Genomic DNA, 26,059 nt, shown 5'->3' on the forward strand with positions numbered 1-26,059 from the left:
CTGTATCATATTTGGGTACTCTAGTACTTGTTGCTGCACTAGACCCCAAAATGATGTACTATTTTCTGACTCGTACTTGGGTACTCTAGTACTTGTTGCTGCACTACACCCCAAAAGAGTATACTGTATTCTGTATCATACTTGGGTACTCTAGTACTTGTTGCTGCACTACGCCCCAAAATAATGTACTATTTTCTGACTTGTACTTGGGTACTCTAGCACATGTTGCTGCACTACACCCCAAAAGAGTATACTGTATTCTATATCATACTTGGGTACTCTAATACTTGTTGCTGCACTATGCCCCAAAATAATGTACTATTTTCTGACTTGTACTTGGGTACTCTAGCACATGTTGCAGCACTACACCCCAAAAGAGTATACTGTATTCTGTATCATACTTGGGTACTCTAGTACTTGTTGAATCAGTACACTCCAAAAAGGCGTACTATATTCTGATAGGAACAGGATTCAGAAGAGGAAAAGAACAGTCCTGAAAACATCTATTTGGTTCAGTTCCAAAAATATTTTATTGACATTACAACTGTTTGGCTCAATACCAAAATTAGTTATTTCAATAGCAAAGGAGAGATTAAAGTTTTAAATTAGACATTCAAGATAGGATGATTATCATCTCAAGCCATTTCCTTTATTTGTGTGTTTTTTTATGGTTTCTAACACACTCTGCTAAGGCAAATTAATTGCTGTACATGGGTTTCATTTTAATTTCAGTAACTGGAATTTTTCAACTAATCATCTTTTGTACATAGGATGGTTTATATCAATATATAAATGGAAATAAAAAAATGATTTTATTTTCTTTCACATGTAATTTGGGTGAAATTGTGTATTGTTAGTAACAAAATATTAATTGATCTGAACTGATAGTTAACAAAAAGACAAGTACTACGGGATATTTTTCTCTATCCCTCCACCCACCAACTGTATGATCTTACAGGTAATTAACATGATTGACAAGGTGAAAATTAAGAGTAGATGATAGTCAAGTGATAGTTAAGTGTATTTGAGCAAGACAGAGCCAGGAATCTTGAAAAAGAGATACACTTCATGTATTTATTATGAAAACATGTGTAAGCATCTACAGAAAATGATACATGTAAATTTTTGTTTCCATCAGTAAAAGAGAAGCCATTCATGTCAAATGACTGGATATCTTATTACCCAAAAATTTCTTGTACTAAAAATACAGCACTGTTAACTAAGAAACCATTACCTTGTCAGTGAAAAGATGAGCTATTTACACTGAATGCCAAAAATTACAGCTTTAAATAAAATTCATGTAACTGTTGAATGTTAATGCACTGATTTCTTGGCAGATGACACCCATTTCTTATTATATACACGTTGTCCCTCATTTAAATATTCATACCGGGCTTAATTAGATCAAGGATTTATTATTGCAACTACTACATGATGTACAATTAATGCGTGTGATTTACCCTTAAAAAAATGATCCAGATGTTTTGTTTGATTATTCTGAAATAAATAGTCCTCCACTCTGCCCTCTAACCCATCTTATCTCTTTCTCCACAGGTTGTAACAGTCTGGGCCTGGGAAGCTGATTGGATGCAGGAAAAATAGACCAGTCTGCTCAAAACAGACTGAGTTCTCTAGCACCTGCAGACTGATACAGAATTCATTCCGAAGATTAGCAGAGCTTCAGTTAAGATTATTTCCCAAAACACTGACTTCAGTCTCTGTGTGAGAGAGCTTCTGTTAATGTTAAACAAATGTAGCACTGAATCAATTCAGAGTAGCTTGAAAATATTATTCTGACAGAACTTTAATGGATTTTGATGTGAACTGGGATTATGCAATTATGATAGTGATGGATTCTAAATTTTATGTAAAAACACTATATTCTGAATGACTGCCATTAATATGGGATTACAACTCCTTATTACAGATGATACTTCACATTAAAATTTTGTAACAGAAGAGGAATGCATAAATAAAACTTCTTCAGTTGCTATGTAATGTTAAAATAAGGCATTTTAGTGTAAAACATAACTTCTTCTGACTTTGTACTCGGAGTACTTGAGATTGTTTCAGAATATATGAAAAAAATCTTTCACATTTGTCCTCTACTCAAAACTGTCAAACAAAGCTGAATATATTTACAAGAACTTTTAAAACAGAAAATATTAGTCCAAGTGTCACAACACAATTTGCAATGGAAGTCAGAAATACAACATATGAAGTAGGTAGGACCATGGAGGTCACAAATATGACAACATATGCAAATTCTGAAAATGAGACAGAAGGGTACTATGATTATTACCCTGATTATGATTACAGAAACTGTGCATCTGAAAGCCTACACAGCAAGATGGATTTACCTTGCTACCATTTGTGTCTTCACACACTTTTGCCTATCATTTGTGTGACTGGCATTATTGGCATTATAATTACAATAATTGTGCTTAGCAGAAAGAACATGTGTACATCAACCAATAGTTACCTGATATCACTTGCTGTTGCAGATTTAATATTCCTACTGATTTTTTCCACTCGTTTTCTGGAGACACGACTTTCGGTAGAACAGGACTACTTGTACTATACCATAATGACCTATGCCAGCATATTCCTGGACATATTGCTCTTGGCATCGGTATGGCTTACAGTTATGCTTGCACTCGAGAGATACATCGCTATATGCCATCCAATGCGTGCCATGGCCATTTGCACTGTTAAAAGAGCCAGGATCATCATAATCTGTATTTTTATTGGAGCTTTCATCATGAGATTTCCCCGATTTTTCCAGTACAAGGTAATTATGCTGTACGATAGTTGCTTACATAAGGAGGTGTCCTTCACGGAACCAACCGAATTTGGAACCAATATTATGTACTTGACCATCTATGGCTGGATTGTTGATTGCACTTTTGGTGCCATACTACCATTCGGAGCACTATTATTCCTTAATGGTTGTCTCATACGAGAAATTCACCGTTCAACAATATACCTTCGTTATCACCTTGCAGTCGATTCTAATATGCAAACAATCATCTCCTTTGAAGAAATGAAGATTACCATGATGCTTGTAAGCATTGTAGTAGTGTTCTTCACTTGCCAGGCCCCCTATGTGGTGTTATCATGTATAAAGAGTGTGAATTCTTACAGTAAAGTGGTGCTAACAGACGTCTACTACATCTTCAATAACATAACACTCCTGTTGCTGGCTTTAAGATCCTCCTTCAATTTTATCCTGTTCTGCTGGTTCAGTGAAAAATTTTGGAATACCTTTAAAAGAGTCTTCTGCATTAAAAAATGCTTTCGGAAGATTTTTAGTAGGAAATTCTCAGTGAAAACAAATGGCAACAGCGAGCACAACACAAGTGTAACAAACAGAAAAATCTCCTCCTATAATACAAGAGAAACTGCATTTTGAGACAAGAAACACTAGCATGGTGAGCGTCATAATTAACATCACATCAGTGTGAGAAAAAGAAAAATCTACTTTAATTCATGGGAAATTTTGAGTCAAGAAATACATTGCTAGTGAGGTATAAAAAAATGGCATTTTTGAGACAAGAAATATAACACTAGTGTAGTAAACTGGAAAATTGTGTACTTAAATTTTATCATCAGCTGGGACCTTCATACTTGCAATATCCTTGGCTCCAAAGTTTAAAAACAAATTGTTAATTTAGATTCAGCATTATTTTTAGCAATATGAATCTAATTTTATTTGGCTCACAAAATCTATTTATGTGATACAGGATCATGGTATTGCAGACTAGTCTCAATTGTAAGTAATTCAGAACAACACTAGTAGAAGGCCTTAGGTAAGTACCCACTTCAAACCATCCCATATATATATATGTGTGTGTATATATATATATATTCATTCTTTACACTCTGCAAATATGATATTTGTAAATAATCTATAGAAATCATGACATTTGTTGGATTCAAGATACTCAAGACTTCCAAGATTTTATCCCACAGAAAATTCCTCATAAACAAAAGTATACGCAGGAATGAAATTAAAAACAAGGTAATAAACTGTATATTACTTTATATATTAATGGTGGCTTAGACGACAACATGACATTTATGAATTTGAAATTTTAACAGATAACAGTCTCCTTAAAAACTGCTTGATAACTAATCCAGCAATTGCTTTTTTCTCCTACTTAAATTCTGATACCCTGTAGGATTAAATGCACATTCAAATTTCACTGAGATATGTCAGATGGTAACCATCTAAACGATTGTCACACACTTCAAAAGTCTATGCGATTTCCAACAGTTGACACCAATTTTCTGATAAACAATAAAAATTAAAATGATCATTACATCCCCCCCATACATATATTAGGCCAAGTTGGATAGTCTGATTATTGAAACTTAACTGTAACAACTTGCATGACCACACGTATTCAAGACCCATTATAACAAAGTGTATCACGACAAAGGATCATTGAACTTTGCAACAAATGAAGAAGGTTTGTGCTGAATCACATGGATTCTTGTCTCATACGGATGTACATAAAAATAAAGCCGTGTACCAATGATAAATACTTGTGACACTTGTGAAACACTTGTAATGAAGGAATTATAAACAAGATCAAGAAAGACAGCAAGGTTAACTCAACTTACACCCTGTCACATGCAACTATGCACTTGTGTAAAAGTACTCTCTCTGTCTCGCTCTCTCTCTCTCTATATATATATGTTCATATGTATATATCAAAGTTCTACTAGTGTTACAGTATTTATCCCATAGAAAGCCAAGGGCATCAGACTTTTAAAGTATTTATCCCAAGATAAACCAAGGGACCAAGCTAGTAACCTGTGAAAAGTCGAATGCAGTTTCAAAATTAATAAAATGCCAAAATTTGGTGAGGGTACATGATGGGTTTAACATAAAGTATGGGCTAATCATGGGAGTATTATAATACAAATATTACCATGTATAATTTTCATCAAAGTGTAAACAGCATGGACATGACCTGTTCCAAATGCAAACAGCATAGATGCAGTCTGTTCCATCGCAAAACATGACTTGACTCAACTCTTGCTGAAAATTATTTTGACCAATCAAAAGACTGCATCTATTCTGATTAAGATTTCTCCATCTAGAGTAACATATATTCTCTAATTCTTAAGTAAAGCATTATATAAACTAGATCTGTTGTAGCCCTGGCAGATCTGGGTCTATGCTGTTTGTTAGAACAAATCAGTAGATGAAACAAAATAGATCCTGATCTGCTGGTGCATTATGTAATATATATTATTTACACCTGGATTTTACTTGTACAGGAGTATACATGGTTCTTAATCTAACCATGTGATCAATGTTATGACAGGGTCTATTCTACAGGGCAAATTATCTGAGTTCCATAAATTTCTCTTAAGCACTCCTACTGGATCCTCCGTTTGTACAAAATTCATCATTTTGAAATGAGTTATTTGTGACAAAAAGTGCACTACCATTATATACAGAATCCAACAGGAATTAAAAAAGACTTAATAAGCACCAAAGAAACTGATTTTCTTTGAAATAACCCAATTAGTTTACACTTAACATTTGATCTGACATCAATCAAATTGTAGCCATACAGTTTGTTTTTTTGCGTTTTGCTCACAGAACTAGATATTTCAAATCTTTATTATGCTCTTACATAAAACTATTATCTCAGTTAATGACAGTTGTAAATAAAAGAATGAAAATTATAAGTTTTGAAACATAATAATGTTTATATTACTACCAGTTGTTTTATGTTATTTCTTAAATTTATATGTTTTAAGAACTGAATAAATAACAAATATTAATCTTAAAATATGCAGTTGCAATATTGTAAAGATGACATTTTCCAGATTTCTGAAAACTTAGCACAAAATAATCGTGTGTAATTTCTCTGGTTGTGAAAGGCACTATAGGAAGAACTTGCAGGATCATTACCTCTAATATGCAACTCACTGTAGTTCAAGCTGGAACTTTACAACTCTAGTAATGAATAGTCACTTGCTATAAGGACGTCATTGGGGGGGGGGGGCAGGGGCTGTATGTGCTGTAAAATTGCTGTAGCCTATATACGAAATTGACAAGCCCGTCAAATTTTGCCCCCCTCAAAAGAAAATGAAATGACGTCCCTGCTATTACTATCTCTCTAATCTGTTATTCAGCCTGAGCCATCGCATTGATATTTGCATGAATCAAGTCCCCCCCCCCGAAAAACGCTGAAACGATGTCCCTGCTTGCAACTGCATGAAAAAGACATGTTTATTCCCCAGTTACTTTGGCAAAATACACCCCACTTCAATGCAAACTGATTTCTAGTTATTATCCATTTTGACAAGAGTTCTGGTGCTAAATTATGTCATCCCTTACTTGTTGGTATGAATTTCTATCTGCCCGACTGCATTAGGATTAAATGACGTCTTTTAAAAGCAAACTACGTCCAATATAAAAAAAAATTGTTTCTTGTTGAATAAAAAAATAAAAGATCTTTTGCAAATTTCACTGATGTGTACAAGCTTATAATCTGAGTCTCATAAAAATAAAATGATATTTTTTAAAAACTGCTTTAACCTATTGCTTTCATGTTTAAAAAATATGATTCTTCACACAACAGAATAGAATAGAGAGCAACTTCTCTATGAATATTATTAACTCGACCGTAACACAGCACTATTAACAAACAATATGTGTCCTCAAAAAGCCCATCGTAATTTCAATCATAAAAATGTTTGATTAACAATTCTTGGCTTTCAAAACTAGACAAAATGATTTCAATTATTAAAGTCTAGGAATGAAATATGTACAGTTCTTATACAAATGATTGTTAAATAATACTGCATTTTGCCCCGTTTTGTCACACTGAGTACATCTATCCAAATAAATGCAGACCACTCAATGAGACCACATAGTCACAATTTATTAGGTGTTGTTGCATGCTTCTGTAACTTGACAATTTATTTATAATTTTTTCTTCTGTCTTTTTTATATCATTTTTTTTTCAAATGTTTGACTGATTTTATTATGGCTGGATCTCCCTCAGATACGACACAAATAGTTGAGGAAATAATTTTCTTTGACAATTGATAAAATGTTAAACTCTGAATTTCAGTAACATAGATTCCACAGATGTGGTGCATAGTGAAGTCTGTGAAGAAAGAATGGGTTCCAAGATTTACTTTTACTTTTCTTCAATTACCACTGCACACACATATCTTTATAACATTTGCCAGACATAAAGAAAAGCAAGAGTGGCAAATGATATAAATTTTATACAAGTATGTTGAATGACACTGAGTAATGTTTTGATAAATGCAAAAATTCTGAATATATAATATCGACTTGGAACCTAAGCAACAATCACAGATTATCTCCCTTTGTCAGAGTTGTGCTGCAATGTGTATTAATTAAATTGTTCGCGTTAGTTGGCTTGTTATTAACATTCTTGAGAAAGATATGCAAGGTTGGTGCTTTGTAATTTGTTATATTGTGTAAATATGTGACATATTTTACTGTGTAGTAATAGATTATATATATATATATATATATATATATATATATATATATATATATATATATATAAAAAGTTGCTTACCATATTACTGTAAAGTATAAGATTATATTGCATATTAAATTCAGGGTCCATGCTAGTGGGTAATTTCAGTGAAAATTTCACCCCAGTATCTGCCATTCTGCCCTAGTTATCAGGTAAAGTTAACATGAAGTTTTCTTAAGTTAATGTCATCAAAGCAAACGCTCCAACACCCAAGTTTTTCTGACAACGTATGCCTGAATAGTCTGATTACAACATCAAAATTTGAGACTTTTTCTGTTCACTGAGAAATGTGAAACAGTTTAAGCATAGTTCGAGCTTGCTGAATAACTTTACTGTGAAGTGAATATTTATTTGTGTCTGCAGTTATGCTTCCATCAACGAGATTGCACCAAAACCAACATAAAACTCAAGGAGTGAATTTCCATGCATGAGAGCTGAATCTTGAACAATCCATGAAGGTTTTCACACTGATAACCAAGTTTATTTTGTATTTCATCATGTAAAAGTAGAATGAAAGGACTTGCACCTTGATATATGATTTTCACTAGTAATTTAGTAACCATCTAAAATAACGAGGTTGTGCAATAATTGAGCTCAATCAAACTATGAAAACAATAATTTGTCATCAGTTTTAATGAGTATGTCTTTTTTCTTTATATTACTTGTCTCAAAGGTTTAGTAAAATAACTGTTTTATGTAACTAATGTAAATAAGCTGAATGTTAACCTGCACAGACTTCTTATTTTCACACCAATCTACATACACTATTCTGGCAGGGGATGGAAGTCACTTTGCCCAAAATTTCTAATCCATACATCATGGACCCTGAACATTTGTATCAGTATTACTGTTAACCAAATGATTATTGTGTTATTAATATATATTATCTTGTTTATTTTAATGTCACCAGCAACATGTGTAATCTATTTTATGATATATTCCTTGTATTGCCAAATTATTCAAAACAGACCTGACTATATCTGTAGTTTTTAGACTACAGTGCAACTTGAACTGCTTCTACACTGTCAATCATGTATACAAAAATTTAATTTCTTGAAAATAAAAAATGAACTGCAGTACCACAAAAAGCACATTATACATCCATGTGCAAATTAACTGGAGTACCACTCTGTCACAAAAGTACATTAATATTTATATACCCAAATGCAAACTAAATGGAGTACCAGTGTCACAAATGTACATTATACACCCAAATGCAAATTAAATGGAGTACCACACTCACAAATGTATACTATACACCCAAATGCAAATTAAATGAAGTACCACACTCACAAATGTACATTATACACCCAATTGCAAATTAAATGGAGTACCACACTCACAAATGTACACTATACACCCAAATGCAAATTAAATGGAGTACCACACTCACAAATGTACATAATACACCCAAATGCAAAGTAAATGGAGTACCACACTCATAAATGTACATGATACACCCAATTGCAAATTAAATGGAGTACCACACTCACAAATGTACATAATACACCCAAATGCAAATTAAATGGAGTACCACACTCACAAATGTACATGATACTCCACAAATGTACATAATACACCCAAATGCAAATTAAATGGAGTACTACACTCACAAATGTACATAATACACCCAAATGCAAATTAAATGGAGTACCACACTCACAAATGTACATAATACACGCAAATGCAAATTAAATGGAGTACCACACTCACAAATGTACATAATACACCCAAATGCAAATTAAATGGAGTACCACACTCACAAATGTACATGATACACCCAAATGCAAATTAAATGGAGTACCACACTCACAAATGTACATGATATACCCAAATGCAAATTAAATGGAGTACCACACTCACAAATGTACATGATACACCCAAATGCAAATTAAATGGAGTACCACAAAAAGCACATTATATATTCATCTTGTGACCTTTCCCTAATTTGGCCTTGACCTCAGAACTATGGACCTGACCAATGTATTGTAAGGTGAGGGTAAAGTTTCAGTAAAATGTCTGCTGGGGTCCAAATGTGGCAGACAGGATTAGGAAATAGGACACTGACATGTATTATTCCTTGCTGTGACCATTTGCCCTTGAGACAGAATGTATGAGTTAAGAAGTTAGACATTGTCAAATCAACATAAGAGACTAAAGTTTTATTAAAATACCTTCAATGGTTCAAAAGTCACAACTGTGAATAGCGGTAACCGATTTATGTTTTCCCTTGCAGTGACCATAACCATAATGCAGGGTTGTGAGTTTGGTATGGCAATATCCACTATATAAAGTTCCTAAAAATATATATGAAGTTGATATATACTCTGGACACTGATACAAGTCAGAACTACACTTGCTGTGACCTTCACCTTTCAGCAGGGAATATGGATATGGCATGTGACACATTGTCTAGTTAAGATATATAACTGGCTAAAGTTTCATTAAAATGTCTTCACTGATTCAAAAGTTATACTTGGAACAAGGGTACAAGTTACATAATGATATTTTCCCTTTCCATTTCCTTGACTTTGAGACAAACAGCAAGTTTCCTGAAAATTCTACGAACTGCTAAAAGCAAATGCTAACATACAGAAGGACGGATAGACAACACCTAGACATAATGCATCTGACTTGACATGAGCACATAAAAATATGATTTTAACTCTGATAAAAAAAAATTGCAATTGATGTTTAAGAAAGAAACTTTATGTATACAATTTAAAGTTTGATTATTCTGTGTTTTGACTGCTGTACATGTAACCAGTTGTGAATAGCCAGTCACTGGCAGATCAGGGTCTACATTGTTGATTACTGGCTTGAAATCACATATATCATAATGTAGTCCAAAGATTTCATGGGGTCCCTTAGGGTATGGATGGTTCATTTAAATCAAAAATATAGTAGAAATGCATTAAGTGACATCAGAATTGGATGTAATATGCTCAAAGACAGGTGTATGATTTATAAACAAGTAACTGAGTGGTGTTTATTGAAACATCAACACATGAAACACAGCTCTGGTGGCAGGTTCAAAAGCCACCAAGCCAGCACTGGTCAGCTGACTTAGTGAGTCCTCAAGAAAGGAACTTAGTTCCCATTTTCTCTGCATGATGTAGTCAATAATACGGTAAAAGTGGCCAATAAAACACACATACTAAAAAAAGTTATACAAGAAAGTTGACTTAAGTGCCTGAGACATACCACATTGGCTGGTAGCACCTGGTCTGTGCAATATCTGAACCTGCTATATTCTGATCATGACACCAGCATGCTAGCCACTGAGTCACTGCAGCTACCAGCATATATGGTGAGTCAGTACCATACAATCCCTTTCTATTTCGTGATTTCTACCAAGCACATAGTTCCATCACTGAACTGAAAGGTAACACAATATTTATTTATCTCAACCTTATCTTTGTTTTGTAACTTTGTGTTACAAGCACTCATGCATTAAATATATAAACACTTCCAAGTTGACTCAAACTGCAAACAATAAAGATCCTGATCTACTGTAGCATAATGCACCTGCAGATCAGGGTCTATGTTGTTTGTTCAACTGATTACTCTTAACACACTGCAAAGACCCAGATCTGCCAGTGCATTATGCAATGGCAGATCTGGATCTATGCAGTTTGCAGTAGACTTTAACTTATAAGCGAGTAAATACAGCAGTGCCATCCAACCTTTTTGACACCATGGGCCACTGAAAAATGTTTTTCTTGAAGCCGAGGGCCACAGCAGAAAACTGAAAAGCAACTACTATATAGCTGCTCGAGCTCTGGTGGGCCATTTAAAATCAGCCTGCGGGTTGGATAGCACTGATGTACAGTATATACAGTATATAATAAGGAAAGGTCAACTAAGTATGTCAGTTAAACCCTATGTTAGTGCATTTAACTCATACTGTAAAAATCAGCAAAACAACTTAGATAATTCCATCCATTTTTTAATCCAGGCTGTGAACCAAAACTACTGCTATGCAGTGTAGTTCAGTGTAAGATGAATGCAAAATGTTTATCATGAATTTATAATCTTTCAACAAGTGAATCTAATATATTCTGGTACAAAGTAAGAAACCTCTCATGAAGCCAAGTGCTGATATCAAGAAGTCTACAGATGCTAAAAAAAAATAAAAAAAATAAAGAAATAATAAACCATATCCAATGCATTGCATGCACAAAAATCCAAGTAAAACACACAAGTTTCTAATCTCTCTGCACTGATTCATGATGGGACTATACTAGCCCTGTCAAAAAAAACCAATCAAAAAACCCGAATACTAATATGCAACCAATTAAAATCCTGGCAGATGCATATATTAATCAAGGTGATGTGCAGAATGTTAAAATTGCTCAAATTAGTCTAAAACAAATTAAATTAGGCTACATTTTATTCTCTACTAAACACTTTAACAGGCACAATATGTTCCAAACACATTCTCAACTCCAGATTTCTGTGGAAATGAGTGCATTGCTGGTGTCAAAGCATCCTCATTATCCCATCAAACAAAAACCAATGTCTCCTTGGAATCGCACAGATCTTTAGCATAGTGTTTACATTAACGAACAAAAAGGCCTTAATCTCAGCCAAACAGCAAAATAAAATTCTTGTTCCATAATATTTTGGTTTGCACATGATGTATTTGTCAGTGTTCCAACTTTGCCACAAAATTCAGTTTTATATCATATCTTTTTTGACTGTCAAGTCTGTTTTTGTACCATACTCTGGGTAAAATATGCAATATTTGGCAACAGATGAAAATGCTCATAAAACGATAAATAAAATGTTGAAAGAACACAAGAGAATATTCATCAAAAATGCAGTGTATAATAAAGATACTGGCATGAAATATAGAGAGGATATTTGCTTGAAACAAGTGAATAATTGATATATTTCATTGAGTTGGTGAAAAGTCTGACTTTTCATGAATGGCAAAGCCACAAGTTATCACTCCTAAGATGAAGTATACATTATCCACACAGAGCGAGCAAAGTTTCTTTTTTATTGGTGTTCAAACTTATTGACCTGCAATAATTATAACACTTAAGTAGCAGATTTATTACTGGATTCCATATGGTGTTAATCATTTACAATTTAATTTATATTTTGTTAATATTTGCACAGAAAATATAAATGGCAACATAATTCTCTTTCCTAATTCAAAATAAAATAGCACATTATGAAAAAACAAGAATTTGCACCATGCTGGATCTGAACTCGGATCATCTTCAATGGGAAACAGCCATACTTACTGCTAAGAATCGATTCAAATTCATTGGCCATAATGTTATCAGTATCTGCTAACAGGCAGTGAAAAAATATTGATATTATTTCATGCCCATGAATTTTCAAGATTATTTCCCTTTGAAAATCCACTAATTCCCTGCCCAACATGATACAAAGAAGTATATTTTCCGACTTAGCTTTTAAAAAGGTAGATTTACCCACAAATAGATGAAGTTCAATTGCAACCAACATAGACCCCGACTGCATAATGTGCAGGTAGATTAAGGTATACATTGTTTGTTCTAATCATTACTCCTAAGAAACTGAACAGACCGTATGCAACCACAGTTCTTGGCCTGTGCAGTTTGCAGTTGACCTTGACAAGTAAGTGAGTGTATAAGGTAATACTCCTCATGTATCTGTTTTGCATCTGGTAGCCTATGTCAAGTTAAAAATGTCACTGGGTAAATACAGTTTTCAGTCATTTGCCAGAGTTTATAAAGAATAGGAAGGCAATATCCTGATTTTTGTGCAATTGTATGAAATTCTTAAATTACAGGCAAGTAGACCATTTTGGAATTTGTACAGCTTCAAGAAGTAATGGCTATATTAAATATCTGCTAGTTTTTTCAAAGATACATGTATGTACTCTTTCATACTGAAAGACACAAATACTCTGATGTTCATCATTATTTTATTTACATCACAATGTAAAAATGTACTTTATTGTTCTGATTTAATTTGTATGACAATGTAAATCTACTTTCAATATATCTAATAAAGATCTATTAAGTATATTTGTGGTATTATATTGCATAACATCAAAACCAGTAAAGAGACCATTTTATCTTTGTGGTATTATATTGCATAACATACACCAGTATAAAGACCATTTTATCTTTGTGGTATTATATTGCATAACATCACACCAGTATAAAGACCATTTTATCCTTGTGATATTATATTGCATAACATCACAACCAGTAAAGAGACCATTTTATCTTTGTGGTATTATATTGCATAACATCACACCAGTATAAAGACCATTTTATCCTTGTGATATTATATTGCATAACATCACAACCAGTAAAGAGACCATTTTATCTTTGTGGTATTATATTGCATAACATCACAACCAGTAAAAAGACCATTTTATCTTTGTGGTATTATATTGCATAACATACACCAGTATAAAGACCATTTTATCTTTGTGGTATTATATTGCATAACATCACACCAGCATAAAGACCATTTTATCTTTGTGGCATTATATTGCATAACATCACACCAGTATAAAGACCATTTTATCTTTGTGGTATTATATTGCATAACATCACAACCAGTAAAGAGACCATTTTATCTTTGTGGTATTATATTGCATAACATCACAACCAGTATGAAGACCATTTTATCTTTGTGGTATTATATTGCATAACATCACAACCAGTAAAGAGACCATTTTATCTTTGTGGTATTATATTGCATAACATCACAACCAGTATGAAGACCATTTTATCTTTGTGGTATTATATTGCATAACATCACAACCAGTAAAAAGACCATTTTATCTTTGTGGTATTATACTGCATAACATCACAACCAGTATAAAGACCATTTTATCTTTGTGGTATTATACTGCATAACATCACAACCAGTATGAAGACCATTTTATCTTTGTGGTATTATATTGCATAACATCACAACCAGTAAAAAGACCATTTTATCTTTGTGGTATTATACTGCATAACATCACAACCAGTAAAAAGACCATTTTATCTTTGTGGTATTATACTGCATAACATCACAACCAGTATGAAGACCATTTTATCTTTGTGGTATTATATTGCATAACATCACAACCAGTAAAAAGACCATTTTATCTTTGTGGTATTATACTGCATAACATCACAACCAATAAAAAGACCATTTTATCTTTGTGGTATTATACTGCATAACATCACAACCAGTATGAAGACCATTTTATCTTTGTGGTATTATATTACATAACATCACAACCAGTAAAAAGACCATTTTATCTTTGTGGTATTATACTGCATAACATCACAACCAGTAAAAAGACCATTTTATCTTTGTGGTATTATATTGCATAACATCACAACCAGTATGAAGACCATTTTATCTTTGTGGTATTATATTGCATAACATCACAACCAGTAAAGAGACCATTTTATCTTTGTGGTATTATATTGCATAACATCACAACCAGTATGAAGACCATTTTATCTTTGTGGTATTATATTGCATAACATCACAACCAGTAAAAAGACCATTTTATCTTTGTGGTATTATACTGCATAACATCACAACCAGTATAAAGACCATTTTATCTTTGTGGTATTATATTGCATAACATCAGAACCAGTAAAAAGACCATTTTATCTTTGTGGTATTATACTGCATAACATCACAACCAGTATGAAGACCATTTTATCTTTGTGGTATTATATTGCATAATATCAAAACCAGTAAAAAATACTGTATTATCTTTGTGATAGTATATTGCATAACATCACAACCTGTATAAAGATCTCATTTACACACCGGATAACCCTCTGTTTTCTTTCTTGTTAAAAAAATATCCTACAATTTTGACATCATGAAAAAGAAGAAAAGATAATTATGAGACTTTCCTTTTTGATCTTCCACTCTACATTACAGTATGTACTCATTTATAAGTAGATTCAAACTGCTAACATCAAAGATCCTGATCTTTTATAACATAACGCTCCTGCAGATCAGAGCTTATGTTATTGGTTCTATTGATTACTCCTTACAAACTTAACGGACTCAGATCTGCAGGCACATTATGCAATGGCAGATCTGGGTCAGTGCAGTTTGCAGTTGGCTCATCTTATAAGTGAGTATGTATGGTACCAAACAAGATGAGAATACTACGAACAGAACACTTATGTCCGTCCCATATTTATCTGTCTTCTATGTATGCATTATAGTCTGACTATACATCCCTGTTTGTACCCTGTACCAATTTCAATAACAAAAATGTGATAAAAAGTGCACAGAAGTAAGTCAACTGAATCATTCATTGATTTATAATTTTTAACCTGACTGTGACCAGAATGGCACTAATACTGGCATCCCCTGCACCTTTCATGCTTAACGGACTTTCCATACTAACATGACGCCATATTGTGTATATTGCGTACACTATGGGCTAGTTTATTTTCATCAGACAACATAATGACATACATACTGTTTGGTAACTGCCAGATAATTCCATAAATTACCATAACATTGAGAGTTTGCAATTTTATCCCTTTGCACACATGAACAAAGAAATTAAACTGCTTGTTCAATCCACATGAAAGCAAATTGGCTGTTCTCATTCTTTTCCTTTGCTTGATTCGACATTGTAAATATCAGAAGCTGACGACTTATGTATGTACATCTGTAGTCATGCAAATATCCCTTTGCTGAAAATGGACTTATCCATGAATCGGAAATGGATCTCGAGCATGTCCGTCTATTATACTGAAAACTTCTCTTAAGCATGAACGTACTGATAATGTTGGTGTTAGCACCACTCTACTCAGTCAGGTTAGAAATTATAAATCATTGAATGAATTGACAAAGTTCCTTGCACTTTTTATCACATTAAATGTTTCCATTATTTAAATCAGTCAGGGGGTACAAACAAACGGGTTGGTATAGAAGTCATAGTTGATGCCAGAGAATATTGACCAACAGGTCTCAATAACAATTACTTTTGATTAATGTAGGTAGTCCTGAAAAACACGACTGATAAGAAACCGTTGCTTTCTTTTTAGTTTTACCATGACATTGACCTTTCACCTTTAGACTCCCAATATATATATATAGGTCTCTTTGTTACCCTTTATGCAACCCATCCACAAAGTTTAAACTGGAACTTACTCTAATTTTAAAACAATATTATGCAAAACACTATTTCTTTCAGCTAGTGACCTTGAGATTTGACCTTTAGATAGAGGGACACATGATAAATTAGTTCCACAAAACACTATGATCTTCAATAAATAAAGCCATTATTATTATTATTATTATTATTATTAGGCCTCTTCCTTAAGTACCAATCCAACACAAACTTCTGTGAAGGGACCATAAAGTTATTTCTGCAAGAAACCTTTATTCTGCCAGAAACCTTGACATTTCACTCTTTAATCCTCAGATCAAAAGTTTTCTTTCTTACCAGAAACATAAGCCATCCATAAACATTCATAGCTGATGAAATAAAGTTCTGTGCACAAATCATTTTAAACTTACTGTGTCAAAACAGTTTTTCTTCTCAGTCACAGTGACTTGAAGTGTTGACCTTTAGAACCCAAAGTGATAGGCTTATTTTTACCTCAGCTGCAAGCCAGCTACCAAGTTTCCAGTTTTATGATGTACAACTGTAGAATACTATTGTATGAAGTCTCTGTCAGAGTGACCTTTTGACTCAAAAATCAATAGACGTCTATATGCCAATGCAAAGTAAAAGATAGAGAGTAAATCAAGTTAATGTTGGGAAACAACATTGGAACAGACAGTTATAATATATATTTTGCCTTAAAGTGGGTGTCTAAAAAGGCCTCAAAGGAACTGCTGATCTACAGGCTAAAAAGAACTGTCAGGAATCAAATACAATTCTGGTTGTTCCATATTGTTATTTTCTTTAACAGCTGAGTATTTATGCCATCAATGATATTCTTGAGAAATTCCAACATACCAAATTTGGAAACAAAATTATTATCTTACATGTTCAAGTTAACATGGAAAAACAGTACAAAACTGTTGTTCATAGTCTTTGACTATGAACTGGATATCATGGATTGAAAAATAATTTGTCAAAAGATATACTCACATGCTAAGTTTGATTAAATCCATAATTATTACTTTTGGGAGAAGTTACTGAAGTGGCATAATTTAAGGTATTCTTTTGATTAAATCCATTCATGCCTATTTTTGTTATTTTGCTCATAAGCCATTAAAACAAAAAGCTGAAGTCATGGCCTTGACCTTAAAATGAGTGTCAGAGTGCAGACTAGCGACTTATTCACTGGAAGGAAACTAAATACTAAATCAAAGTCTGGTCAAAAATTCACTAGTACAAGTTCCTGTATTCATAAAATCAACATAATCAGATTTTTAAAATTTCAGGAGACCACATATGGCATCAATTCAATAATGATCAACCACACATAACGATAAGTGTTTTAGTGAAAACCTGATGTCAGTATGAACATCGTTTCAAGAGAAGCAGTGATGACAATATTTTCAAGACAGCCAACATGGCCATCCTCTTGGAGATCTGATAAGCACTATTTTAAATGTTACCAACATCAAACTACATCCCAGTTTTGGTTGAAATACAAATATCCTTAGTAACTTTATTATAAGTCAGGAGGATAAGTAGTCTGGAGATATAACTCCTGGAGATATAACTCCTGCAACAATGTGGAAGACTGAATATATTTACTTGTTCAAGGTCTCATTAACAAAATGCAAACACTAAATGTTGGTTGAAATCCAATAAACATTAGGAAAGCTGTGCTGTGATGCATTGGTAATGAGGAGTCACAATTTCAATATAAGAAATACATGTACAGTCCATAAATGGTACATCTAGGTCGATAATATTGACCTTAAATGCATTAGAATATGCTGAGATGCTGAGAGGTTTCTTAGCTACCTTAATTATAAGTAGCATCTCAAGCATAAAAAAAAGATACGAAATTGATTGACAAGGGCCACTAACTCCATCCAAAATGAAGACAAGACAAAAATCTACAAAAGACACACCTATGCTCTTACAAAATTCCATCAGAATATTTTGATGGGTTATTGAGCTACACTGATTGTAAGTCACATCCAATATTCCATGTGAAGTCAAAATGTTCACGATCAGTTCATCATTTGAGTTCATGAACAAATGTTCATGAACGTTCCTCAACTAAGTTCATGAACACTTCAAGAATTTTGATGAATCATGTACTTTAAGTTCAAGAACACGCTGATGAACTTTTATGAACTATTATGTTTGAAGTTCCTGAAATGTCATGAACTTGGTTCATGAACAATTCAAGTACTTCGATGCACCACCGAGATATTTCTAAAAAAAATGTATATTAAATATCTATAACATTATATTCATAAAATGTTCATGAAAATTCATCACATAAACTGCTCAGAATATTAGTGAAATTTAAATAAAGGTGAATATTTTGTTTCTTTTTTAAAATGATATCATGTATTCATACAAATCCTTAATTCAATACTTGTGTACTTAACCTGAGTAGTGCTGGATTAATATGGGAAAATATTTTCTGGCAAGCATGAACACAATGTATTTGCTTTAAAAAGCTTTCAATGACTTTATTCTAACGTTTTTGTCCATTACTGTAATAAATTGCATATTCTATTAACTTCGTCACTGGTTGCCAATTTGCCATAAAAACCAAAATATGTAAACAACGATTATCCTGACTGGATGACTGTGAAAGATGTGATATGATTGGTCAATATACATGTGAGATTTCAACAGTTGAGCATTCTTTTCCACAGAAACATAAGAGCACACAGACGGTTAGGCAAAAACCTTGAACAAAAACCGTGGACTCCGTGGAATGGACAGATGAGAATATTTTCAATATCATTTTTTTAAGTAAGCAGAAGTGCAGAGAAGCGATTATGAAGAATGTGATGGAAATGATTTGGTGAGAGCAAAATTAGGCGGAAAAGCGATCCAGCCTGGATGATCAAAATTACAGTATTTTTTCGTGGTCATTCGTGATTATTTGAGTGGAAGTTATATGGATATAATGGTTTTTATATGTCATCATATTAGTTATAACCAAGGTAATGATACATGATTTTGTTAAGACCTAATTTAAACTTGCTCATCGAAGTTTTGAAAATCACTAAACATTATCATACACCCCCCCAGATATCGATACCTGTCAGATGCGGTACGACATCTACAAAAGGAATAGAGGTGTTCGATATCATTTTTCTTTTACATGTCATCACTATTTCTATAATCTGATGTAATTTGGTAATTTAAAAAAAAAACAAAACAAAAACAAAATAGTTAATGTGTGAAACTACACAATACAGGTGCAAATAGCAACGTGATGAAACCGGAAGCTGCTATATGCAACAGTGCAACATGCGGAGTCGGAGTGGATGCATTAGTGACACATGAAGGACTTATACCTGGACACAAGTCCTGAAAGCACGAAATAATCGTTATCTGGTGTGTGTGTGTATATATATATATATATATATATATATATATATATATATATATATATATATGGTAATTAAAAAAACCTAAACAAACAAAATAGTTCATGTTTTAAACTACACAATACAGGTGAGGTGCAAATGACAATGTGATGAAACCGGAAGCTGCTATATGCAACATGCGGAGTCAGAGTGGATGCATTAGTGACATACTAAGGGCCTATACCTGGATACAAGTCTGACGTTTTATCAATAAAAAATGGCTAAAATATTTGAAAGCATTAAATAATCATTATCTGTTATATATATATATATATATATATATATATATATATATATATATATATATATATATATATATATATATACACACACACATACACACACACACACACACACACACAGATAAGGTTATTTAGTGTAACGACGTCAAAAAAATTGGTCATATTTTATTGATTAAAACATCCGAATCCTGTGACTATACCTATGGCTAGACAGTTTCAGTTAATATAAAACTAGTGACAAAATTCTGCAATAATATAAATGCTCGATAAGTTGTGTATTGTGTGTAAGGGATTAAATAATTTTTGATTTGGATCATAATTATTCCAGTAAATAAAGTGGAGTACAATGATAATGTGCTGAAAGCTAAAAACAATGTTGATCAAAGATTATCTGTAATTAACTAACTTTATCTTTTTTTCAGACCAGACAGCAGAAAAGTAAAATTATTAGAGGATGAAGTTTGTAGGTTAAGGAGGAAAATTTGAAAACTGGAGGAGCCTATGGCCAAGATGGAAGAGACATTAAATTGTGACTGCTGCAGCAATGTTAAAGATCCAAAACAGTAATTGGATGGAACAGCTTAAGTTGCAGATGGAGACATTCAGTAGTGACAATGGACAGGATTTGATTAAATTATAGGCCATGAACATCTTCACAAAAGAGTTATTAGACAGGTCAGTGCCTAGGAAAAAGCTTGGTCAGAAGAAACCCCAGTTGAATGACAGCCCCTTGACGATGAAATATGCTTCAACAGTTGATTGCACACAACTGCCCCAATACCTCTTGAAAAAATTTCAAAGAAAATTTACAAAACATACAAAAAGTGTTGCTAAGAGTAAAAAAAATAATATTGCTTGTCAGTTTACATGTTCTTTGTTGCATAATAAAAATTTATCTGAAATTAAATACCGTTTTTAAGATAATATGTTGCATTTTATACTGTATTAAACCCCCCACACAGATCTAAGGTTATTTTATGATTCAGGATGAAATAGGTATTTGTGACTTTGTCAGGTAATCAAATTTTTTGTATAGGCACTTTTCATGAAGTCATGAATCATTGAGAAACTTTGTTTATCATAGTTCATGAATATGTTCATGAATGATGAATTGATCCAATTTGTGAACTTTCATGAACTGTTCATGAATTCAGTATTTAATGAACTGACCATTTTCCATTCATGCACATTCATGAATAGTTCATGAACCTTTTGATGAACTTTCATGAATGGTTCACGAACCGTTCAAGAACAGTTCATGCCAGTTCATGAATTATTCATGATCATTTCATAGGGGTTAAATATGACTGTCCAAACTTAAGTAGATGGGACTGAACTCATAAAGTTACATGCTGGTAAGAAACTTTCATACCAGATTGCATCACAACATGCTGAATGCTTGTTTTTAGCAATCCCAGTCAGTGGAAACATCCCATGTGAAGAAATGAAGTTAACTGGCAAGGGCCATAACTCTATCCAAACATATATGCCAAAATGAGACCAAAAAATGCATATCTAGATCTATGACAAAATGTACACACCAAACAGTTACTGCATCAGAGAATCTTGAATGATTCCTTAATTATGCTGGTTACAAGGATCTTTTGTAGCGCATACTTGAGACTTGTTAGAAAATGGCACCAAGTCCAATGGAACAGTGTTATGTATATTTAATTATTTGTCTGTTAGATTTTTGTAAAAATTATTCCATTACATGCTATTGTAATGTAACATTATTCACTGGATTTAACATTGTCCAGAACTGAAACATTGTAACTAGTTGCTGACATTCAAAATCAGTGTTATTAAAAAAAAAACTTTTTTTTATCTTTCTCAGAGTAAGAATCATTTAGTTGAGTCAAGGTCATACCTGAACTATGTGATATAAACCATGTATCAATTGATAAACAAACTTCTATTTTTTCCAGAAGGATGAACTCAAACCCCATCTGGGAATCTGTTTTTTTTATGTTTTAGTTAGTCTTATAACTGATATCATGATAAGAATTATATTTTTCTTCAACTTATTGAATTCAAGTGATTGTTTTCCCTGAAAATACTAAAGTGCTCTGATAATTCTTGGACAAAGACATTTACCAGAATTTATACAGAATTATACAACTGGAATAATATATTCTTTGATTCAACAAGAGACTTTTGACACATCAGTACAATGCTGGCTATTACAGACATCATCACCTTCCAGCTTGACTTTCATTGGGATTTGAACTGTGTTTCACTTAAAACTTGTTATTATAGGACTTGTGGTGTGTTAACTCTTGGATTGATTTTGGATTTAATTCATTAAACCAAAAGTTCATTTTTCTAATTTTTCACTTTTGTATTCTAGGGTAATAAATTATTTGTTAAATTTTACAGAGCTTGTTGTCTTCACTCTTTTTTGTTACTTACTTTAAAAGCATAGACTCAAAACAACAGAAAAGACCAACCTTTAAAATGCATATCTGCAAGTGATAGGCAATTTTCCTACATAAAGGCATCTAATTATGTGTAAGAGATGTAGGGGCTATGGTGGTTACAAGATAGAAATGAATGAACAAATGACTAAAAAATTCTGAATACAATAGGCATCCTGACATCTCACTGTGGGGTTCTAATTATGACCTAGGACAGACAGGTTACCAGCATGCCACCATCATGACTGTTAAAGCAGTACTGTTTTGAATTTAGGGATTATTACAAATTCTAATGAAAAAATAAATGGTTGCTACAGTGACTGAATATTTATGACTTGTTTTTACAAGTTATAAATCATATTTTAAAGGGAGTCTACTGTATAATTTTCAAAAACATTTCTTCGCTTTCATTTTCTGTTTAATTTGAAATGTCAAAAAAAAGGTAAACTAGGATGGTGTTGAAATCTAATAAGGCTGAAAACTGCATTAAAATGTCATATTTCAAAGTATGCAGTGCTTTCTACATCTAAAAGTAGAGCTTGACTCTGTTAACACATTAACCCCTGGCGATGACTTAACGTGGCAGGAGGTAGTAGCCTATTGCCAAGCTCTGCAGAGTCATGATCATGCATGATACACTAAGGTGGGTGGTATTAAAGAAAGGTAGATGGATGTAGCTCTACAATGATACCAAATAATCTGGAATTTCTAGTTGCACTACAAAATACAGATGGAAAAGCCTTGTTTTTTGGACCCGATTTTTTCAACCCAAAATCTGCCTGTGGTCGGAATCTGATTTTGTGTTTGGATTTTAGACTTTTTGGAATCACATCTAAGGCAAACCAATATGAACTGCAAACAGACAGATGAACCTTTGCAAAAAGTAGGATAAGATGGGCATTTGGAATAAAAAAAGTGGTCTCGATACAAAAATAATGAGTCCATTTAGCCAAAAAAAGAAGAAGAAAAAAAAGAACTTCAACTTTTACCCTTCTGCTCATGCACAAGTCAAATAGCCAATGAAAAACAATGTTTCTAACACAAATAAGCAGTATGTTAAAGATCACCTGGAATTTGGTGTTTTCAGATGTATTCAGAAATAGCTTTCAAAATGTGTTTCCTACTCAAATTTCAGGCAAAAATGACAAAAAATCCAGAGGTTAAAGCATATATATATATATATATATATATATATATATATATATATATATATATCTGTGACCTGTTACCAACAGTGTTTTAGGAAGGGCTGGATCCAGTCAAGTTATGCTGACATGCCAAAATTTCAAGTTTGACCTGATTCACTCTGATGAAATTAGTTTTCCGCTAAATTTATAATTGCCTTTCAGATACATTTTCTATTTCTAAACTATCATTCATTGAATTTCATTTTGTTTATGTAATTGATTAACTTGTTATATTTTACACATAGGAACTGATGTTTTATTCTATATCTTTGCTCAGATCTGTTATTCCATATTTTATTTTATTTTTGTGTTCAATCTGGGCAATAAGACTATGTTTAATCATCTCCTAGATAATGATAACCAAAACAACAATAACATGTAAGGGATCACATATTATATTACACCCCCACCCCACCCCACACAAACTGTGGCTGCTCATGCTGGAATTTGAACATGTTATTCCAGTGAACAGTGTGAGCTGATACAAGATAGACCATAACCAAAAAGTGATCATTTCTGTGTTGCTTATTAAGAAATGACGATTGGAGTAACTTATACCAAATTTGCCTGTGTATTTTATACGTTCAGTGCATGAAATTTGTTTACCATTTATTTCATTTTGTGATGATAACATTGTAAGGGATTGAGACGTGCCTTTGTCGTTATTCGGTATATAGGGGAGAAATGGTCGTATTCTGAATTTGTGAAACTGATAGGGAGAATTACCTCTAAGTAGCCCTAACTATGGACTCACTTAAACCAAACTATCCCTTGCACAAACGATCAATAAATGCACAGTACAAGCTGGAATTTCTCCCAAAAATTCAGCTTAAAGGTTACACACCAAACAAGGCATAATTACTATTGCAGACTAAGGTAATACCTAATGAACCCATCTTAATAAGAGAATACTAAGATATTCTCCCTGTGCATTTCAAAATGCAGAATCTGACCCTAGAGCTGACCAGGCTGCAAGCCAAGGAAAGAGCATGGAAATGAGAACATATATTAGCAAGTATTTTGCTGGTTTATAACCAAAATCAAATCTAATGCATATTAATAAAAGTACAAAATTGTGAAGACCTTTTGCAAAATCAAAGCAACCTTTCAAAGCACATCCACGTGTCATTTTTCTTTGTATTAACAAGGCAACATGCAAATAAAGTTAACCAAGAAAAACAGTCCTTTAGCAACAATCACTGTAATATTTTGAAGTGTTACAAGTCTATGCTCTGAAAGTAACAGAAAAGAGTGAAAGAAAACAAGCTTTGTAAAATTTAACAAAACATTTATTTCCTCTGAACACAAAGTGAAAGAAAAAAAAAACTTACGGTATTGCAAATTAAAACCAAAAATAATCCAAGAATTACAGACACAAGTCCTAATAATTTGAAGTCCAGAATAAAACCAAGTACAAGTCCCAAAGAAATCCAAAACCTGATGTCTATTGTAGCTTATAGAGTGTTGATCTGTTAAGTCTTTTGTTGAATCACAGTAATATAATTCCAGGTTTGAATACACTATAAATTCCAGGGAATGTCTTTATCCAAGATTGTTATCAGGGCACTTTTATATTTCCAGAGAAAATAATCGCTTGAATTCAATAATTTGAACAAAAAGATTCCAGCCCATTAAACTAATGGTCACAACATACAATATACAACTTGAAAGTGCTAAAGTGTTAAAGCACAAGTGACCAAGTCCTCACAGTTACAATTTATATACTTCTCTACTCTACTTGACATCAGGTCACAATTAGCATTTTCTAAAAGGAAAAACATTACCAAATGGAAAATAACCTTCTAGATGATCCAGATGTTACAACCTTAACCTGGATTTCACTCAGAAAATCCAAAACTTAGACCAAATAAACATATTTAGTTCTATTAATAATGATCATGATATTAAGCCCATACACAGAGAGAATAATATAACTATGTATTAGTTGTTTATACACAAAATGAAATTAAAAAAAGAGTCAATCAGGTCAAGCAGAAATGAACTCGGTTTTGGACAAGGTCAACACCAGCATACAATATTACATTCCAATAGCATGAAATGAAATATAATTTTTTTAAAAACAAACAAACAATTAATTAAATATACAAAACAGAAGTTTGAAGTCACTGATTATAACCAAACGCAAAAAAAAAGCT

The 26,059-nt window shown here is 32.8% G+C and overlaps 2 protein-coding genes across 7 annotated transcripts in view; one reads left to right on the plus strand and one right to left on the minus strand.

Moving 5' to 3' along the window:
* LOC149788415 (sex peptide receptor-like) overlaps positions 1–13,570 on the plus strand; it is a 131,522-nt gene extending 117,952 nt beyond the window's left edge. For all 6 annotated transcript variants that reach the window (XM_089974376.1, XM_089974377.1, XM_089974378.1 and 3 more), the window contains one exon: positions 1,555–13,570. In XM_089974376.1, coding sequence (XP_089830502.1) covers positions 2,195–3,412 — 1,218 coding nt within the window. In that variant the 5' untranslated portion in view covers positions 1,555–2,194 and the 3' untranslated portion in view covers positions 3,413–13,570. The remainder of the gene's footprint in view (positions 1–1,554) is intronic.
* LOC149788414 (stabilin-2-like) overlaps positions 1–26,059 on the minus strand; it is a 495,609-nt gene that overhangs the window by 356,254 nt on the left and 113,296 nt on the right. The gene's annotated exons all lie outside the window — the stretch shown is intronic.

Source organism: Sinohyriopsis cumingii, chromosome 11, assembly GCF_028554795.1.
Source record: "Sinohyriopsis cumingii isolate HCF-2022 chromosome 11, ASM2855479v2, whole genome shotgun sequence".
Classification (NCBI taxonomy): domain Eukaryota; kingdom Metazoa; phylum Mollusca; class Bivalvia; order Unionida; family Unionidae; genus Sinohyriopsis; species Sinohyriopsis cumingii.